Source organism: Canis aureus, chromosome 25 (assembly GCF_053574225.1).
Source record: "Canis aureus isolate CA01 chromosome 25, VMU_Caureus_v.1.0, whole genome shotgun sequence".
Lineage (NCBI taxonomy): Eukaryota > Metazoa > Chordata > Mammalia > Carnivora > Canidae > Canis > Canis aureus.
Genome location: NC_135635.1, coordinates 2,637,886 through 2,659,077, shown reverse-complemented (window position 1 = coordinate 2,659,077; position 21,192 = coordinate 2,637,886). Strand labels below are relative to the sequence as shown.

At 53.6% G+C, this 21,192-nt stretch overlaps 1 protein-coding gene across 1 annotated transcript; it reads right to left on the bottom strand.

The window, feature by feature from the left end:
• Positions 1-862: 862 nt before the first annotated feature.
• Positions 863-11,277, bottom strand: LOC144296774 (keratin, type II cytoskeletal 75). The gene is made up of 9 exons (XM_077869952.1): positions 10,743-11,277; positions 9,973-10,187; positions 8,957-9,017; positions 8,469-8,564; positions 7,459-7,623; positions 5,287-5,412; positions 4,925-5,145; positions 3,494-3,528; positions 863-1,551 (listed from the first exon to the last, which is right to left on the bottom strand). Exons 1-9 carry the CDS (start codon positions 11,238-11,240, stop codon positions 1,313-1,315), a joined length of 1,656 nt encoding a protein of 551 aa, XP_077726078.1. The 5' UTR covers positions 11,241-11,277; the 3' UTR covers positions 863-1,312.
• Positions 11,278-21,192: the final 9,915 nt, after the last annotated feature.

The window sequence follows — 21,192 nt, the reverse complement described above, 5'->3', positions numbered from 1 at the left end:
TTAGCGATTACCCTCAGCGTCACGTCTCTTCCTGCTATCCCTCCCGGCCCTTCCTGAGCTTAGCCCCTGGTTCTACACTCATTTTCTCCCGGTTCCTGGCTTCTCTCCTTCTGCCACTTGGCTTCCTGCGCAGCATCTCGGTTGGTTGTGGTTCAGATTTCCGGTTCCGAGCTCCCTCCAGTTCCGAGCATGCTCCTGAGCCCTGAGCCCACTTCTAAGACCCCATGGGCGGTGGTCCCCGCCCCCCCGGGGTGATGCCAGGCCCAGGCCTTAACGGGAGGGGTTCAGGAGACTGTAAACTTAGGAATGTGGGAGCTTCCTGGATGTCTCACCGCTGCCTGCAATTATGGGTCTTAGTGGCTCCTCTGCTTGGGCGAAAGCATTGCCCCCAGGGCTGACTTTTAACTCCTCTCCTGGCCTGTTATTTCTCTGCTCAGGTCTGCAAGTTTGAAGCTGTCAGGGAACAATCAGCCCCTTTGCTGGAGGAGGGCTGGGCCGCCCACCCTACGTCAGTGTCCTCAGGAGGCAGTCTGGTTTGGGGAGGGGACGGCATTGCTCTGAATGACACACACAGTAGGAAGGACGGAGCTGCCCAGGGCTGGGGCCTCTCAAAGAAGGCATCCCAACAAGAGGCAGGAGGAAGAGGGTAGAGACGCCAGGATGGAGTCTGGCTGGTGGTCCACCCCAGCCCCCTTCATCCCTCCCATCTCCCCAGCCCAGCATCCTCTGTTCTGCGGGAGGCGGGGAGGATCTGATGTGCCCTGGGCCCTCTACGTGGCCTGGAGAGGAGGCGGATTGTTCTGGGCCGCTTCACTGTGCCATGCAGAGGGCTGGACACCAAACACATTACACATGCATTTAATAGACATATTCGGGGGGGGGCAGAGAAAGAGAGAGAGCCCTCACTCCCAGCAGGCAGCTGATAAGCAGCGTGAAACAGGTGGGCTCCAACCCGGCATTGAGCCGGCCTGGGAAACACCCACTCCCCATCTCTGCCTCTGGAAGGTGGGAGGAAGGAGGAGGCTCTGAAGGGGGAGTCTCCGCAAGATGCTGAATGTGGATCTTGAAAGAGGGCGGGCGTTGGCACAGAGGGTGCAGGGGCTCTCTGGGACTGTCAGGAGGCTGGGGGGGGGGGCTGGCTTGCTCTGGGGAGTGGGGTTTAGCCAGGACGCCAGGCTTCCTTCCCAGCAGCACAGGTGGGCGAGGGGAGCCGAAGGAGAGGGACCCAGGGATCCTGTCTGCGAGTGTAGACAGGTGAGGTCCGCAAGCAGGCGGGTCTCAGGGCTGAGGAAGGGGAGCCGAGTGGCTGCACCTAATGCTTGTAGCTCTTCCGGCTGGAGGACGTGGTGGAGACAAACTTGACACTGGAGCCACCGCCGCCGAGGCCCCGGCTGCTACTGGCGCTGAAGCCGGAGCCGCCCAGGCCCGCACCCAGGTTGTGGCCGGCGCTGGTGGCGAAGGAGTAGCCGCTGCCCCCGCCGAGGCCCAGACTTCCGCCTCCCATGGCGCTGCCACCGCTGTAGCCGCTGGAAACGGTGGAGGTGACCACGGCTGCCGGGAGGGAGGGGACCGGGTCAGAACCGAGGGCGGGAGAGGAGGCCGGGCGTCAGGGCCTGTGGCCTGAAGCCCCTGGGGGTGGGGTGGGGATGGGGTGGCCTCTCGGGCAGCCTCTGCCTCCTTCTAACCTCCAGGCCCAGGTAGCGAGCTCCGACCGTGCTCGGCCAGGTTGTCCGGGCGGCAGTGCCGCGCTCGCCGTCTGGTTCGGCCTCCTGCCTCCCCTCTGCTACTTAATGCCTCGCTTTTCCTTCCAGAACTTAATGGAGACTTCTCGCCTCCAGGAAGCGATTCCTTCCCTTTGATCCCTTCGCACTCCCCTGCTCTGTGGGCCTGGCTCTGGTGTCTCTCTCCCTTCTTGGGGGGGGGCGGGCATGCACACACCTCTGTGGGTGTCCTCAGCCTCCGCCCCCTGAATCTCAAAGTGGGGCTGGAGGAATCTTGCTAGGCCAAGTGACAGACGACCCACGGGCTGGCCCACTCTGCTCCCGTTCTCGCCACGACCTGCTCTTAACTTTTATAACCAACCACCACCTTCAACCTCTAGTACCCTTACGTTGGGCTCTTCAGAAGGGAAACTGAAATAAAAACGGGCTGTTCTGGAATGAATTGTGTCCTCCAAAAAAGTATCGGAGTCAATGCCTGTGAATGCAACCTTATTTGGCAACGGGATCTTGCAGATGGAATCCAGTTAAGATGAAATCACGAGGGAGGGCCCTACCCAATGGGACTCGTGTCCTTATAAGAAGAGGAGAGGCATCCACGTGAAGACAGACACATAGGGGAAGGGCGTGTGACACAGAGACGGAGATGGGAATGATGCAGGCGAGTAGCACCAGGAGTTGACAGGTACCACTAGGCGCTGGACCGGGTGAGGAAGGGGGCTCCCCTACAGGTTTCAGAGGGGGCACGGTCCCTCTGACACCTGTTTTGAATCACTAGTCTGCAGAAGTGTGAGACAATACATTTCTCTTGTCTGGAGCCCCCGGGTCTGCGGTAACCGCGGTGCGGCCGACTTAGATCACAGACTTCCAGGTGCTTTCAAGAGCAGGGCAACCTCAGAGCTTACGGCAGCCTTCCTCACGACTGGCGGAGGGTCTCCGGGGCTGCCAGACAAGGACATCAGCGAAGGAGGACAGCTGGGTCATTCAGAAGGCTCTGCCTTCTAGAATCATCGGTCAGTACAGTCACTGGTGCTGTGAATCCCGCATCAGGAAAGCCACACGCACTCGTAGGATGCAAGCCGTGAAGCTCAGCCCTGTGGGCCCCACGAGGCCAGCAGTGGGCTCTGCGAGTGACTTCTGCTCTTAGCGGCGTGGGCTGTGGCCGCTTGCTCACCCCGCTCCTGTTCCTGAGCAGCTGCACCCGCTACCTGCCTTATGGACTCTCACCGCCTTGGAAAGGTTGTTTGCTCTGCAGACCTAACCGGAGCAGCAGGGCTTCTCCCCACACCGTTCCGGGAAGGGGCTGCCTTCCTGGCCGTGCCCTTGGGCCCGGGATGGAGGCATCTTCCTAAGGCCGAGGGCATACTAGGGTTTTGTAAATCCTGTCTGCAGTGAATGCTCATGTCTGAATTAGACTTGCACCCCCAGCAAGAAAGGTGTGGGATCCCCCGGGAGGTGGGGGGGGGCAGGACCCGTGCATTGTCTAAACCCTTGCAGAAGGGTCACAGCAAACCTCCTATCACCCTCTCTGTGGTGCTGTGTCACAGGCAAAGAGGTAAAAATTGGGACATTAAGATCTCTCTCCTAAAAAAAAAAAAAAGACTCCTAATATGGCTCTCATCTTAATAAATTCAAGACCTCACACCTCAAAATGAACCTTCTCCGTGGGGTCCCCTCCAATGGCTCACGCATGCCCTCCAGCCTCCCGCACGACGCCGCGTCCCTTGCCCCCAACCACACACATGCCGACTGACACCGGAGGATGTCATACTCACAGATGTTAACTGGAGAAATGCCCTCTCCGCTCAGCCTGATTGGGAGCAGGGGGGAGAAGGAAGGTTAGTTACTATTATGTCCAGCAGCTTGTGAGCATTTGAAATAACGTTTTTGCAATTAAGTGCATTAAAAAAAAAACCCTTTATTATTTTTATTGCAGAACTAAGTGGAGGTTGGAATTATTTAAATACTAGTAGTATTAAAAATAATAATCTAATGCATGACACAAGGCGGAGTCGAGGTTCATAGGAGGAAGGCCTGTAATCTCAGAAACACATTTTTTGGTTCAAACTGGGTAGACACCTGGAGAAAATTAAAGCTAATCATACACTGGGGCTGGTTGGAGAGGTAGGGCTCGTTAAGGAACAAGATTTCTCTCCCAACAATGGACTGTTGTCGTGCACAGGGCAGTGCTGGGGTGATGAGAGGCGTGGAGCCCAGTCTGAGTCATAAACATAACAGTGACAATAATCAGCCTGTTATTGTAGCAACTGGAGTGATTTTGCTTTCCACGCTGAGGACAGAACTGGCCTTCATTCATACACACATACTCAGAAAGGTAAAGAGGACTACCTACCTGCCACCTGCATCATGCCACTTAATTCTCCTGATGACCCCATTAAGTAGGTATTGCTACCTCAGTTTGGTGGATGGGGAAATTGAAGCGCGGTGAGGTTAATTCACTTGCTCACGGTCACAAAGCTAGATTTGAAGCCAGACTCATTTGGTCCCAAAGCCCAAATCTTCAGCCACTGAACCAAAAGACAGCTAGCATTTTTTTTTTTTTTTAACACTTGCTGTGTACGTTGTTCTAAGACCTTCATGTCTGGTCCCTTTTTTTTTTTTTTTTTTAACCCTTTTAATAACACATGGGGATAGAAACCATGGTTAGCCTCATTTCACAGGTGGGGAATGGAAAGGTGAAGCAATTCGCCCTCGGTCACACAGCTGGTGATTGGCAGAGCGCAGAGTTCCCACTGAGCTTTGGGCATCAGATGATTGGGACTTTTTATTCCATCGCCGAAGAATTTGAGGACCAGGGAAGGGATACTGACTTTCCTGAGATTACACAGCTAGTTAGTGGCCGGCCTGTCCGCACAAATCCTGCGACAACCTATTCTCAGCCCAGAGCCTCTCACACCACATATCCAGACCTGCCACAGAACCTAATTGCTCCTTTGATAGAATTTGATTACTTAGGACGGGATCAGATCCTAGATTTCTATGGGGTGCGAAAAGCAGTTGTACTCCGAATACGGGCATTTGATGATGATTCACTGGCCTGGAAAGAAATGGCACTTCTTCCCCCACTTCCTGGCCCAGTTCTATCAGCATTTGGCTCCCTTTTCCAGGAGAGGAGGGGGCCGCAGCCACCTGCGTCCCTAGGAATGCTCCCGCAGCTGGAATGGAACTAGTGCCCCTGGCCTCACCTGCACTCCTCGCCCTCCAGCAGCTTCCTGTAGGTGGCAATCTCCACGTCCAGGGCCAGCTTGACGTTCATGAGCTCCTGGTACTCCCTCAGCAGCCGGGCCATGTCCTGCTTGGCCTTCTGCAGGGCCTCCTCCAGGTCCACTAGCTTGGCCCGGGCATCCTTGAGGGCCAGCTCTCCGCGCTGTTCGGCGTCAGCGATGGCCGTTTGCAGGCTGGAACACTACAAGACGGGGAGGAAGCCACGAGCCTTACTGACAGCCCCGGGGCGTGTGGCGCTTCTTGGGCAGGAGTCCTGGGAACATGGTAGAAGGACCCTGGAGACATGGGTGGGCAAGGAGCTCTCGGCCCTGCCATACGCTACCTGCTTCTTGATGCTGTCGATCTCGGCTCTGAGCCTCTGGATCACCCGGTTCATCTCGGAGATCTCTTGCTTGGTGTTGCGGAGGTCATCCCCGTGCCGGCCCGCTGTGACCTGCAGCTCTTCGTACTGACGGAATCAGAGCAGAGTCAGTCACCTCATCAAACGCCTGGACTGGGTACTCCCTGTGTGCGTAACCTGGCCCTCGGGGCCACTGGCAGGCCACCCACTCACTGATCATTCACGCACCCTCTCGCTCACTCACCAGGGTGCTTTTTTTTTTTTAATTTTTATTTATTTATGATAGTCACACACTGAGAGAGAGAGAGAGGCAGAGACACAGGCAGAGGGAGAAGCAGGCTCCATGCAGGGAGCCCGATGTGGGATTCGATCCCGGGTCTCCAGGATTGCACCCTGGGCCAAAGGCAGGCACTAAACCACTGTGCCACCCAGGGATCCCTGGGTGTTATTTCTTAGGCACGTGCTAGGCTCTGGGAGTATCATGGAGAGCATACTCAGACCCCTGCTTACACTTTATTGGGGGAAATAGATGGTAATTAAATCACCACATTATTGAATTTATAGTACCCACCGGAAAAGTTCTCCGTTCATTGGAAATGAACAGGTAGCGTAACAAAGGAATCTGACCTAGACATGGAAGTTGAGGGGAGGGGGTCAAGGAAGCACTTCCAGAGATGGAGTTGCTCCAGTTGCATGATAAAGGATGGGAAGGAGTGACCTAAGTGATAGGCTGGGGAGAGAACATTCCAGACAGGGGAGACAACCTGTGTGCAGACTCTGGGGCAAAAAGGAGCATGGTGAGCTTTAGGGGTGAGAAGGTGGCTTGGTCAGTGTCCTTTGGGGATCCCAATCACAGATCATACATCCAGAGCCATATGACCATGAATTTTGGTAGCCGTCCAGATGTCAGTGCTGGGGGAGCAGGGGAGAGGTGCAGGGAATAGGTGTTAGATGGAGCCATGCTGGAGGGGTCATAGTTCTGAAGACTTTGTATCAAAATCTCCCATCTGAGGGAACCTGGATATGGTGCATATCCAGGATGCAGTCATTTCGGAGCAACAAATGGCCCCTGTCACTTGCCCATACCTTTCCCAAGGGAGAGACACTACCCGAGTGAAGATCTGTCTGGCTTTGGAAGTGCTGAGTGGCCCAGCTCCTCCATTTCTAGATACACATGGTTAAAGGGAGCAGTCGGCCCTACCAACAAAAGAAATTGTTCACTACAAATTTCAACCACTATAAATTTCAACTTAGGGACATCTCACCTCCACTCGTCATCTGCCTCTGCCTCTGCTTCTGCCTCTGCATTGTGCACCCCTGGCACTTGAGACCCTCTTCCTTTCTACTACTTTGCAGTGGTAGGGACTAAGGCAGGGCACACAGCAGGGCAAAGGATGGAAGCCACACGTAGGTGAGCAGCTGGCCCTGGAAAGGGTCTGCATTGGGCAGGGAGCTGGTCTCATGGATTGGACTGCTCAGTCTACTCCGCCCTCCAAAGCCGAACCTTCTTCTGGCCATCTGTGACTTTGGAAAGTCGCTCTCCATGGTCATCCCAAACCCCCTTCTTCCTGGTATAAACTCTGTTGCTTGGCAAAGTGCTCATGTCTGCCTTCCAGCCCCAAAGAACTGCTTGTGCAGCCTTAAATACCTCCCCCGTCCTTGGCAATCTATTGTCCGTGGATGCTTCCAAATGGAAGGAAGAGCCACCTCTTCTTGGAAGCTTTTTATTAACATGGTCTTTCTCCTTCCACGACCCACCCCCCATTTACTTCATAGTCTCTCAGACCAAAAATAAACGGTTTGCAATTTGTTTAGTTACAACTCTGTAACCCTATGTGTTGAATAAATAAGCCATTTAGAAATAGCTCTATGACTATTTCTGGGTTGCGTTGGAGTCTCACCCAGCCCCGACCAGATCCTAAGTGATATGGGGACAAGGGCTGTCCTGAGCACCTTACATTCCCTGAGCACGTTAGTGTGTATGGTTGGGTTTCCACACCCATTTCAAGTTGACTCTTCATGGTACCGGCCACTTCTGCCCCATTGAAAGAAACAGAAATGCTCAGGTATTTCCTGACACTCATGGGTAAATGATTATTTGGGGCTTCAGGTAACAGTCATCCTGGAATCTATCACAGAGATGCCCACACTCACCTTGGTCTGGTACCAGGACTCAGCCTCAGCCCGGCTGCGGTTGGCGATGTCCTCATACTGGGCCTTGACCTCAGCGATGATGCTGTCCAGGTCCAGGCTGCGGTTGTTGTCCATGGACAGCACCACGGAGGTGTCACTGACCTGGGTCTGCATCTGGGACAGCTCCTGCAGAGCCAGTAAACCCAGCGTCACCAAGGCATAAAAAGAAAGGTTCTTGAAATCACGCTATTGACTACCTGTCTAGGTCAGGAATCCCTTCTTTGGCATCCCTGGCAGGGGTTATTCCAGCCCTTCCCTGGGCACTTGCAGCCATTCAAGAACCCCCATGCCAATCCCTGAGAAGCTTCAGGGTCCCAGATCAATGTGATGGGGGTGTGACCCCCAGGATGGCTTCTCAAGACTCCCACTTGGGTGTTTTCCCTGAGTATGAAGGCTGGGTCACTGTTCTCTGGGCCAAATAATATTGAGTTGAATATGACATATGTTGCTTCACATGCCAGCATAAAATATTTCTTTAGGATAGAGAGAGTTTTAGGACCCTGCTTCCCTCTGTACAGTATGACTTCATCACTCCCACTTCTCTCCGTCAAAGACCCAGGTCTCTGCCTTCACAGTGGTAGCACCCAGAATGAGGCATCTTCAGAGGGCAGGAAGCACCCTGACCAATGAGTTGAGGGGCAACTTCTTTTTGAACTTTTCTGGGAGGGGAGAGGGAGAGATCTATCTTGATTCCTTGGGAATGCTACCCAGGGACCTGGGATTCGAGAATCGGCACTCCCTCCATGCTATGCTGTGGGGTGGGGGGAGCAGCCTCAGAGCTGGAGCTGGAGCTGGGTTTAGTGTGGCAAGATACCAAGCAGTTCTCCCAGGTGCCCATGACCACCCAAGTCCCAAATTGGAGCATCTGGGGCCTGATGGGTGGAGGCCCTACATAGATGACATTCTCTGCACCATCCTTTTCTTTCCAGGCCCCAGACCTAGGAGGAACAAAAACATCTGCAGGCTCTTACAGCCTCAAAGAGCATCCGCAAGAAGTTGATCTCATCGGTCAGAGAGTTGACTTTGGCCTCCAGTTCCACCTTGTTCATGTAGGCTGAGTCCACGTCCTAGAACAACAGCACAGGATGCTCCTCTGAGACCCCAGCCCCAAGCAATGAGCCCAGAAGAAGTTGGACCGACTCTTCCCTGGCCCTTCCAAGTTAGATTTCAGCAAACTCTGAGTCTGGGCTTTGGGGTGGGGGTGAGTGATTGCGGAGAATGGGAGTGATTGAGTTCCCTGAGCTCACAGAGACCCTAGTAGAGTTAGCGGGGCCCTATACTGAGGGAGCATTTGGGCAGATTTGAGCTCTCCAGATACTCTCAAGGGTTATATGAGTCCCAAGGGTCATGTCTCCCCATACTCCAAAGATTCAGGGTCTTGGGAGTCCCAAGGGTCACGTCTCCCCTACTCCAAAGATTCAGTTTAGAATCTTCTCCTTTGAGAGACACTTCCACCCACCTTCTTCAGGGCCACAAACTCGTTCTCAGCAGCGGTGCGCTTGTTAATCTCGTCCTCGTACCTGTAAGCACAGAGGAGAGGGGGCGTGCGGTTGAGCAAGTGTCCAGGTGAACTCTTCCCGGGCTGAGGAGCGTTTCTGGTGTAGCAAGAGTTCAGAGACCTCAAATCCTTTCCGGCTCTTCTACTGACCTATGTGTGACTGGGGGTGATTCACTTAACCTTTATTTCTCCCTCTATAAAAGGGGAATCATTTCTTCTGCCAGAAGTTCTTTTTTTTTTTTTTTCCTTCTTCTTCCTTTTGTAAGACTAGAAGGTGAGCACGGAACTACAAGAATAGAAATTTGTCTTATGAAACTCTACCTTCTTAGAGATGCACAATTGTGACCTTTAAAACACTTGGCTGCCTCAAGTGGCTTCTGGAACTATGGAGTGAATTTTGCTTGTTCAGGAAGGAGACCGTTCCTGGTAGATTTTGCTGTATTTTTACTGAAGCTCAGAGCAGCCACGTGAGCAGTGGGCTTTTTAGTAAAAAGAAGTGGCTCTAACTCCGAAGCCATGGGTCGGCCATCCCTTGGGAGGACCATCCCCTTTTGTTGGATACCTCACCTACTGTAGCCTGGATGATGGCCAGCCAAATTTTGCCTCCCTCGGGAGGATTGCCTCGCTTAGACACTAGCGAGTCTCCTGGGCTTGCATCCCCTCCATAGTAGGCAGTGCTTTGGGGGTTAAAGAATACTTTGGCTGTGAAATGGTATTTTGCCTTTCAGAGTATCAGTGATACAGACATCACTTTGCAGTCATGTGGACAGGTCAGGGTAGGCTTCTTGGGAATAGTGATGCATGAGATGAGAGTCCCTTTGTCGCCCTACACCATGCTATCTTCAAATCACAGAATGACGGCTGCAAGTTCCAAGCTCCCTGCTGGCGCTGGCGTTTGCCCCTTTGCACCTCGCTGGTCCTTATAGAGACCAGTCCCGGGACTACTGTGCGTGACCGGAAGCCCGTCTTCCCCTTACCTGACTTTGAAATCTTCCACGACATCCTGCATGTTCCTCAGCTCGGCGTCTAGCCTGCCCCTCTCCGTCGTGACGCTGTCCAGCTGCCGGCGGAGGTCGTTGATGTAGGTGTCGAAGAAGGGCTCCAGGTTCTGCCTCACTGTCTTGGAGCCCTGCTCCTGAAGGAGCTCCCACTTGGTCTCCAAGACCTTGTTCTGCTGCTCCAGGAAGCGCACCTGGAGGGGGCAAGAAGGAAATCTTGAGAAACTGGGGAGGCAGAGCCAGACACTCCAACTAATAAGGGAGAGAAGAAAAATATGCTTTGTCACCTGATACCCAACTGTCGGCTACATAACTGACGGCTCCAAATTGGAATGAGAAAGCCCTTGGAGCTACCCCACAGGTCTCCGGGGCTTCCACCCATACACCCGGGGCTTCCAGAGAACTGATGGGGTGGGCTTGGAGGTCTCTATGGGGAGACTCTCCTCTTGGGTTGAGTGTCTCGACAACACCTGCTCTGGGTGAGGTTAGTTTGCTCAGCGGAAACTCCTCCTGCGGAGAACTCAACGCTTCCCTTGGTGTTGGCTGAACCAACCACATGGCTTCCAGGGAAATGAGGGAGATTTCAAGGGCCTCTGGGGCAGTCTGGCCCCACTTGTGAGGTACCTGTGGAGCTGATGCATTTTTCCACAGGGAGGCCGTTGTGATACTGCTCCCTGTCGGGGCGAGGGCCTCTCCAGGAGTTCCTGCCACCCCGACCCAAGGGGCGCGCATGCGGCCCCCGGCCTCACCTTGTCGATGAAGGAGGCGAACTTGTTGTTGAGGGTCTTGATCTGCTCCCGCTCCTCTTTCCGCACCCGCTGGATGGCGGGGTCGATTTGCAGGTTGAGGGGAGTCAGGAGGCTCTGGTTGACCGTGACCTCCTGGATGCCTCCGGGGGGGCACACGGGGAAGCCCCAGGCCCCGTAGCCTCCTCCGGCTGCCCCCCCATAGCCAAATCCACTGCTGGCCCCAAACCCGCCGCTGGCCCTGCCACCAAAGCCACTTCGGAAGCCGCCGCCACAGCCCCCAGTGGAGAGCCGCCGGGTGCCCCCCACGTTGTAGAGGCTGCGGCTCCCGAAGGCGGCCCCCGCGCTGCTCAGCCTGCCTGGCCCGGCGCTGCCACCCGTGGAGCGGGCCACGGAGAGCGAGCTGAAGCGGGAGCGGCCCACGGCCGGGGTGGAGGCCGAGGCCGTGCTGAAGCTCCTGCGGCCGCCGGGCTGGAAAGTGACGCTGGGCTGCCTGGACATGGTGGCTGGGCGAGGCGGCGAGAGCTCCCGACACGGGTGCGTGTGAAGGGGATGGAGAGCATGGGGCGCCCTGGCTTTTATGGGGCCCCGGGAGGGCGGGCGCTGCCCAGGCGGCCTCTGATGGCATCCCCCAGGCATCCGCCCCTCCGGGCCGTGTCAGGGCCGCTGGCTGCCTCCCTGCCCCCCTCTCCCCCCCCCCCCCCCCGTGGAAACTCCTTTCCAGTCGCAACTTGATCAGCAGACGAATGAGAAGCACGCTAATTGCCTTCAGTCATGTCCTAATCATGCATCTAATGGGCTCTAAAAACACCGCCTGGTTTCTAAACCGCTTTCTTACGCCTGGGACCCACTCCCTCCTGTGCAAACATCGGTGTCAAAACAAGTGTCTGTGATGCCCTGTTTCCCAGGCCCTCCTGTTCCTCCTCCGCCGTGCTCCTTGCTCCTGAGCCTTTGCTCAGCAATTACCCTCCGTGTCCCCTGCTGCCCCCGCCCTCCCGCTGTCCTTCCAGGTCCTAAAAATCCTGCTCCGCACTCATCTTCCTTAGGAAACCACCCGGTTTTGGTCGCCCCTTGGTTTTCCTCATATGCTTCCTTCTGTGTCGTGCAGGTCACACCTGATTTCCCTGCGGCAGGAGCATGTGCTCGTGCACACACACACACACACACACACACACCTGCGCCCGTACATCCTGTCTGCTCCACTAGGGGACTCTCCGGACCAGACCCTCTGTCTGCTGTGGAGACAAGTTGTGAGTATGGGGAAGGTGGGTTTGAGTCCCGGCCCCGTCTCTTACTAGTCGTGAGCATGTATGACTGAAGGGTCAGCAGCATGTCCGTCCTGGGGCAGGGTCAGTGGGGATTTGAAAGGAGCACCACACATGTTCTTTTTCTCTATAATTTTAAAAAAAGTTTTTATGTATTTATTTGACAGAGATAGATGAGAGAGAGAGAGAGAACGAGCACCCAAATAGGGGGAGCAGCAGAAAGAGGGAGAGGGAGAAACAGGCTTCCCGTGGAGCGGGGAGCCCGACACGGGGCTCGATCCCAGGACCCCAGGATCATGACCTGAGCTGAGGGCAGATGCTAAACCGCCCGAGCCACCCGGGAGTCCCATCTTTTTCTTTAATAACAGGCTTGGCGTCCTGGTAGGAAGATAGCACTGAAGTACATTAATTTATAAAAAGGTGCTATACCATAAAGCACTACCTCCCAGCTTTGTCTGAGGCTGCTTTATTCCAGAAGCTTCCCAGGCTGGCCATCCCCATTCAAGGCCGGGGATCCCTGGCTTTCCGTCTTCATCAGAAGAGCTCCAGTAGTTGCACCGAGTGGAGGGCTCCCGAGACATTTGTCTTGCTTTCCTTGTTGGTCTTGTGGCCTGTGCCCTACGTCCCCTTCGGTGGAAACTGATAGGAAGCCTGCAAGCTCCTGGTCTCGCCTTTTCCTGCATCTCATCCCCCCGGACTCTACCGTGGGGGGAAGAGCCCGACAGAGAAACGGTTAGATTTTGTTTTGTCCTCCTGACTGCTTACTACCCGCAGTGGTTTCGAGAGCTAGCAGAGTGAGAGAGGAACCCAAATGCGTTCAGTTTCCGGAAACAGAGTCCCTGAATCGGCAATTAAGCAGACAGTGGTCCTTAGCTATGGAGAAGCAGAGCCCGATTCCGTGACCTTCCCACACGGGTGTCCTTTCAGAGACACACGTGTAAGGCTGGGGTAGCAGATGCTCACCTGCCTGGAATGACAGCTTGGCACTTGGAGTGGCGGCTCTCTGTTCACTGAGCTATTTCCTCCTTGGGGCTGAGGCAGGCAGGGGCGGTGGGGGGGTGGGGGGTGGGGGGAGCTTTCCCTCTGTTGAGAGATCGTTTGAGAGTCTCAGTTTCCAGAGGGAACCTATGAATCATAGCTTTTGTTGATACAGGGCAAGAGGAGCATAGGAGCTCTCCCGCCTGCTGCTAAGGCGCTCGGGGCCCCGCCGGGTGGTGCATGCGTCTGGGGCGGAAAGAATAATTGTCTTTGTTTTCTGTAGTCATCGCATGATAATCTCTTTCTCAGAGAAGAGGCATTTGTCTCCTGACCTGTGCTGAGCAAACCCTTCGGAGCTTTCTACGGAACAAAGGCCGAAGGAGAGTTAGGGCCCAGGGAGCGCCTTAGCCCAGGCCCGCGGGAATGGGGGTCACCTCTGCTGTCTCCCATCACACTTTCCACGAGGCAGCTGACCCCAATCTGCCTCCCTTCCCAGGTCGTTCCTTTCTTTCCATGCCGTCCCCGGGGAGCCCCATTCCCAGGCTTTACCTCTCATCCCGTTTTCATTTGCCTCCATGTCTGGGACTGCCCATTTCTTCTCTTCTCTTCTAATTTTCCCACCCAGACTTGTTTCTGGAGCTGGACTGTCCCACTCACTGGCCTTGGTGATGTTAGATGGAAATGGGTAACATGGGATCCCTGGGTGGTGCAGCGGTTTGGCGCCTGCCTTTGGCCCAGGGCGCCATCCTGGAGACCTGGGATCGAATCCCACATCGGGCTCCCGGTGCATGGAGCCTGCTTCTCCCTCTGCCTGTGTCTCTGTGCCTTTCTCTCTCTGTGACTATCATAAATAAATAAAAATTAAAAAAAAAATTTAAAAAAAAAGGAAAAGGGGAACGTCTTTCACGTCTCTTCTTTCTTTACCCCCTTTTCTGTGACCTTTGACCTTCATCACGACCTTCCCCGCCCCCCCGCTCCACCCCATGAACGTGAATGCTTAGGACACCCCAGCCCCCCTGACGGCCTGTGTCACTGTCCGCTTTAAAGCCTCGAAACTTGAGACTACTAATGCAGTCTTCTTTCCTTTCTGCCCTGGGAAGTTTTCTGTTTCGGTGTTGACGCCCTTTATAATTCTGCCTAAAACTCACCCCCGAGAAGGCTTCTCCGATAAACCACACGCAGGGACTGATGCCTTCCTGCCCGTTTCCTGAGACCACCTGTGTTTGGCTTGCGAGTCCCTGGGTTTTTCCACTGCTTCGGTTTTCTGGTCGTACGGGAGCTAGTTTACCTGTGAGGGTTAAGGAGGTTCCTTTCCTCCTGACTTGCCTCCTAGGACCCTAAATGGAACTGTGGCAGAAGTTCACCCAAGCTGGGTTGTCCAGCTTAGAGAAGAGCTGCATGTTCCCCTCTGCTCTCTACTTCTGAATTTCTCTAACTCGCTGTCACTGAGTCTGTCCGGAGGCATTTTCTTGAGGTTTGGGGGAGGGTGGATCAAGAGCTGTGGCATGTGCTCCGCTGCTCCAGGTTGGGAGGCCAGACTCTCTGGTTTCCCTGTTTCCTGTCCGCCCTGCTCAGGGTGGGCTCTCCTGTCCCCAGAGGGACACTGAGGTCCTTGGCTGTGGTAGATTTTGAGGAGGTCCGGCTGGGCTGGCAGTCAGGACTGTGGAGGTCAGGGGAGGTGGAGAAAAAGGCCACGGAGTCACGCCTCCCAAGGCCGAGGGGGTCCGTGGGGAGCACACCAAGGAGCATTGGCTTCCTACCAGGCCAAGGCCAGAGAAGGGCAGGCTGGATGGAGATGGAGGGGATTAGGTGATTCCTTAGAGCAGACAGTTTTGACGCACAGAGCCAAGTCCCTGCACCCAGTATCAGAGGACCCAGCCCCCAAACCCTGTAGCTCCAATCCCTCACTACACCGGGACGGGCGTCTCGTACTATCTTTAGTTAAGAACTATTGATCAGCACCTACTGTGTGCTGGATGTTCCCTGTTGCAGGCATGGGGGATCCAGCAGTGAACAAAGCAGACACAACGCCTTCTTCCTGGAGTAGACGCTGTAAGAGAAAGGGGAGCCGAGGCTGTCTGGAGGGGCAGCCACATGTGGCTCTGCAGGTTTACAACTTCCAGGGGCTGAGCTCACAGAAGATAACTCTGTTGTGGTGCCTGAGACATCCCGACCAGAAACCCTTTCCTACCTGGGCTATCGGTGCATGCCAGGGCAGCCGGCTTCTTTCAGGTTTGGTACCTCTGAGAGTTACCACCTACCCGGCCTCTGTGGGGGTCAGACCCTCCACCCCACAGCCCCCTTTGCTCCTGCTTTTAGTGGTAATATCTGCTCTCCAAAGGGCACTGTATGTGCCAGTCAATCTCAAGAAGCCACCAAGATTCACGACTTGGGATACCTATGGGCTCATGGCCAGACCTCGCTCAGTTTGTTCCCTTCTGCTGCCGACATAAGCAGGCATTTCCCTGGGGTCCAGATTTGATGGGTAGGCAGCCCTCAAGTCCCTTTCAGACAATTATAGCAACAAAATGGGGGTGCTCTTTTCATTCCAGTTTGGGTTTAAGTGAAGGTGGAACAATCCCTTCCTTCTACAATCAAGTGCTTCAGACGCACCCAACAGATGTGCACATGGCAAAGCATGAACACATGGACATGCATGTCTTTTTTTTTTTAAAGATTTTATTTATTTATTCATGAGAGACACAGAGAGGCAGAGATGCAGGCAGAGGGAGAAGCAGCCTCCCTGTAGAGGCCTGATGTGGGATTTGATCTCAGGACCCCGGGGTCACGCCTTGAGCCGAAGACAGATGCTCAAGCCCTCAGCCACCCAGACGTCCCAGACAGGTGTGTCTTAAGAACAGTCACGAAACAGTCTAGATGTGACGTGGTGGTGACTGAGTGTGTCTGGGGAGAGAAGTGACATGAAGGAGTAGAATCAGGTCTTTGGAGCCTGAAGGAGCGTCAGCAAAGAGGAGACCCATTACAAGAACCGTCTGAAGGTGATGCACCTGTTTGGTAGCTGAGCTGGGATCCTGACTCCTTCTGCTGCCATTTGCCTGGATCCTGCCCCCCTTCACAGCCAGTGAGAAAAGCCCCTGCTGCCCAGGAAGCACTGTTGGGGCCCCTCCTGGAGCGAAGGGGTGGTGCGATGCCAGAGTCTCAAGGGGCTCCCTGTGGGACCCCAAAGAAGGCACCTGCAGGGATTTAGACAAGAAAGGCTTCAAAGGTGTGTCTTGGCCAGCCACCACTAACCCCTTAATGGCTTCATTTGTTTGCCAGATCAAGGTGCTTCACCAAGAGTCTCCAGCTGCTGCTGAGGAGCGGCGGCCAAACAGGGACACTGCTGGGAGAGGAAAGTGGGGGATGAACGGAATGCCCCTGTGGCTCTTCCTGGGCGCCTGTGAACAGAGAGCGCAATACCTAGAAACCCTGGCCAGCTGGAATGGCGTGCAGCCCCAGCCTGTGGGAACAGGCTGGGTGGGCTGGGTGATACTGGTGCACTGCGGGAGGCTGTTGACACCATCCACTGGCTCCTTCCGGGGCTCCAGGGTGCTGTCGAGGTCTGGGGTGTGTGTCACAAGCTGGGAAGTAACAGCTGGAAGCCATGCAGGGCTTGGCACCATGTCACTGTCTCATAAACTTGGACATCACGGAAGCCCTTCCCTCCTTCTTGCCTTCCAGTGTCATCATCTCTCACCCCCCAGTTATACCCGAGAGACACTGCTGGCTGGAGCCTTCATTCAACATGCGTCTGTTCATTTGTTCATTTATTTTTTCAACGGAATATTCATTGAGACCTACAATGTGCTGGGTCCTGGGCTATGACGGTGGAGGAGGCGCCGTCATCCACACTGCCTCAAGGAAAAGAACCACGGTGGTAGGATGTCATCATATGAATACGAATAGGCCCAGCATGTGTACAGGGAACTCTGGGATGCCAGGCAGGGACACCCCCTCTTTGCAGGCCAGGCCACGACCTGGGGTCTAGACGCCCCTGGCCCTTGCCATTCATTTCAGCTCCAGAAAAGTTCACGAAGTATACCTTAAAGAGGTTCCCTATTTCTGGATGAGGAGAGTGAGGCCTGGAGTCCCACAAGAAGCTGAGAGTAAAGCTGGAAGTAGGGCTGTTGTTTCCTATCCTCTTGCACAGTGTCTGTGCTCATGGCACACTGGTCCCCCGTGTGCTAGACACGCAGTCATTGTTGCACGTGACTCTCACCCCCACGGACCTGCTGGGCTGTGGGGGAAGAAAAGATGGACACATATGGCACAATGAGAGACATACAAGAGGCCAAATAACAGAATTTAAAATATGCAGTTCAGATAATGTGTGTCATGATCGATCACATGATGGACCTTAAGGGCTTCAGGTGAGCCCTACTCTCCCCTTTGCTCCGAAGGCCATGTTTCCAGCACACACATGAGGACGCAGCCTGAGCATAAAAGGAGAGGCTGGGGGCCCTGGTTTGGTTTAACATTCCTCATGGATAAATCACAGAGTGAATCCATCATGGATATTTAAGATGGGACTGCATCTATCTGCTGAGCGCACACCCACCTTGTCTGTAAAGCTGTGCTCCTGAGACATCTCTGATGCATCATTTACCTGGGAGTTTCCATGGGCAGGAGCTTCTGCATGTGGGGCTGTGTTTTCCACCAACCCCTGGAGGGCCGGACCCATGGGGCACCCAGCTGTGGCCTAGGAGTGCCTGCCTCATGATGAGTGTCATGCTGGGCCACCTGACAGCTGGCCGACCGGTGGGCACCACGTGAGCACACACGGATGATGAGGACAGTGACGATGATGATGATGTCTGGAAACCGAGAGCCATTAAGCTGGGAGTGATTGACTCAAGGTAAACTAGAGAGTAGATACCTCTCTGTGCTCTGCTTTAGGAGGGGTAAACATTCAAAGGCACAGAGACAGAGGGTAAAAAATTAAGGCCCATTAACGGCTCATTATTACAAAAGAATTTGTCTCTTAGAAGAAGCCACTCAGCAGAGGACTCTTTGAATTAGCTGGCTTTCTTGGTGTGCACTCGGAGGACAATGGATGGATATGCAGCTTTGCAGGGGATCTTGTAGGGTGCAGAGCCAAGCATGCTTCTGGAATCAATTGCGATGAAGCAGTTTTGAAGGGGCCGGCACCATGTGTGTGATGCGGGTTACATCTGAGCAGCCAGGACACTGCTCTCACCTCCCTTCCTGGAAAAGGGCTGAAAGGATGTGTGACCCCGCAGGCAGGTGTCTCTTAGCGGCCTCTGCGAGATTTCCTCTGGTGGGCATTCTGGATATGGTCCGATCTGGCCAATGAGAGGCACTAACTCCTTTTAAAGGAATGTGTCTAAGGGCTTTTCTTCTCCCTTCCCCCCTGGGAACTGGTTTATCAAGCAAGAGTTGACCAACTTGGAGTGAACCCAGAGACTAATGAATATGACGAGGGAATTGGGAAATAGGAGGTACGGGGAGCGGGGAAGGGCGTTATGGTCGACCAGTCAGGCTCTTGGTTGCTGTCGGAGCCACCAGCTGATACACTTCAACCCCAGCGAGAAGAATTCAAGTCGGAATCCAAGGGCCTCTGGGCTTTACTGGTCAACGGGGAAGTCCTCTCTCCAGAGAAGTGCTGAGGCTTCTGTAGATTCTTTCTGGAATGATTTAGAGGGCGTGATTCTGCAATAAATGGAGTTCTTTTTTGTTTGTTTTGTTTTGTGGAGCATTTGATGTCTCGATGAGATAAGCACCTATGATTCTGCACCCTGATAAGGTTGTTAAGGCATCATGGTATTGAAGGATTTAATTTTAAGCTACGATTTTCCTACATCTTTAAAAATTTCCCTTCGAAGGAACTGACATCCACTTAGCCTCTCCAAAGTGTATCTACTTTTCTTTTTTTTCTTTTCTTTTTTTTGTACCTACCTTTCTTAAAGTTATTTGCAGTGTCTACAACCCAGCTATGGCACAGGGAATCTTAAGCGGCATTGCTGGGTAGCTTTGTTGGGCTGCTGAGTCACATAGGACCTATATAAGGCTGGGCAGGCATTTTGTGAGGCGGGGGTAACACAGGCTAAAGGTAGTCACATTCCACTCATCACTCCCTCATCACTGAGGAATGAACGAGGAGTCAGAGTAGGGGAGGTGAGGCTTCAGGGACTAGTGGGGGTTTTAAGGAAAGGCAGGACAAAATAAAGCTTGGACAGTGTCCAGGGCTGGGGGAGGAAAGAGCAGTCAGCTTGCCAGCTTGGGCAAAAGCAGTCATTCCTCTTCCTTCCAGTGTGGGCTGCGATTCTCAAGCCCAGGGGCAGCACTGCTTGGTGTTTGCCCGCTGCGTGTGAGTGTATGTCACCAGCTGATGTCATCATCTGGCGGACGTGGGCGGACGCCCCAACGAGGCGAGGGGCGCACTCCGGTGTCTGCAGGCAGCAGCCCAGGGTAGTGGCGCCTCCACCAGAGGGCGAGCAAAGCAAAGAAGGGGACCAGAGTGGTGGGGGAAGGCCAGGTCAGTGCCTCCTCCGCTGCACCTCTGCCCATGGCCAGAGGGGGAACTGATGGAGCCAGAGTCCGGGGTTGGGGCGAGACCACACGGACCTCCCTAACACTGGGGGAGACACAGATTCCGACAGGAGGGAGGTGGGTCCTTGGATGCTGGTTTCTGCCTCTTAGTCATTTATAACCTCATCATTACAACTGGGATAAAGTGTCGTGACATGAGTGGGTCCAGAGATAAAAAAAACTCTCAAGCACTGCCTTCCTGTAATTAGAAAATATGATGAAGAGACGGGGTTCTCATTCACCACGAAAACTCTGAGACACCTAGGGATGCATGACAGCGACAGCACCAATGAAACAAAATGCACAAGAACAACCGGAAAAGATTGAAAAGGAACCAAGAGGAGGAATTGCCGTCCCAGAAATCAATAGTAATTACAGTGGTGTGATCACACGAAGAGATCAAGGGAGCAGAAGAGAAGATGTATGAATTCAGCATGTAATGAAAGTGATACTTTTTACTTTTAAATAAAGTAAAACTTATTTTTTTTACTTTATTTAAAAAGCCTGTGTGTCTGGGGAGATGAGGATGCTTATCTTGACGTAGCAGAAAGGTACAAAAAGGAAAATAGCGATGACCCAAATTCCCACCCTTTAGAATCAATCACTATGATTATTTTGACTGATTTGTTTTCACCCTTCTTTCCATGTTAATGTCTTTTAATAAATCACATACATAAGAAGCAAACACAATGTCCCTTAAAAACAATTCATGGCTCCAGTTCCTGCTAAGATGGTCAACCAGTTGGACCTGGTTTGTCTCCCTCCTTCAGGATCAATCTTGAGAAATTTTAGAAACACGTGGAAGGTATGGATGCTTGGAGCTACCAATGACAACCACAAGAACTCCGAGGAAGCCCAGGGGGTGTCCAAGGCTGTCCGAGCTGATTATAGGGGCAGGTGGGTAGCAGCAGCCTGAGGCCAAAGACTAAGGTATCAGGGAGGGGACAGTTTGGAGGGAGGAGTCTGAAGTTTGGTCCTTGCCTACTGTCTGCCTCTTTACAATAGAAATCCAGAGCAGTGGCCTGACCCCCAGTGTCTGTGTCTGCAGGTCAATAGGACAGTAGATTTATCTACTTAGTAGGTCAGATCACTAGATTTACCCAATGAAAGTACAAGATACGCAGTTCACTTTGAATTTCAGATAAATGACACTTAAATTTTCAGTGTAAGTGTGTTCTGTGAAATATTTGGGTGATCGGACTAAATTTTTTATGCTGCTTATGTGATATTCAAATTTAACTGTATGTCTCTTTTGACCCAAATCATAGGTGACTGGAATAGTAATCCTCCCCCACGTATCAAGCCTCCTGGCATGTAATTGGCCTCCACAGGGCTGGGGACTCATGTGGCCTTGACTCAAGGGTGTACGGCCTGTAGGTAACCTGCTGTCATGGAGTTTCTCACGTGGGGAAGGAGAACCAGAGCCTGAGCCTGGCTCATTGGGAAGTTTCGCTGCCAGCTTTTGGGATTTTGTGCAGAGTGGCAGTTCCTGAGTTTTTCTTGCATGCCTTGGCCTTAAACTCTGGAGCTGCATAATAGCCTCCCCCAGCTCCAAAGCTTCTGCTTAGCCATCTGTTCAGCAGTCAGACCACTGCCCACCTGTGGACAACCAATGAATAAGGTTACAAGGCAGCTTGATTCATGACCCGGGGGGCGGGTCT

What these genes read in the sequence shown, in the direction of transcription:
- LOC144296774 (XM_077869952.1), bottom strand. Translation starts at nt 11,240, where the DNA reads ATGTCCAGGCAGCCCAGCGTCACTTTCCAGCCCGGCGGCCGCAGGAGC. An exon ending in TCGACAGCATCAAGAAGCAG is followed by an intron (nt 5,146 to 5,286) that starts GTAGCGTATGGC and finishes CCCGTCTTGTAG; the next exon opens with TGTTCCAGCCTGCAAACGGC. An exon ending in CATTTCTCCAGTTAACATCT is followed by an intron (nt 1,552 to 3,493) that starts GTGAGTATGACA and finishes CCCTCCCGGCAG; the next exon opens with CCGTGGTCACCTCCACCGTT.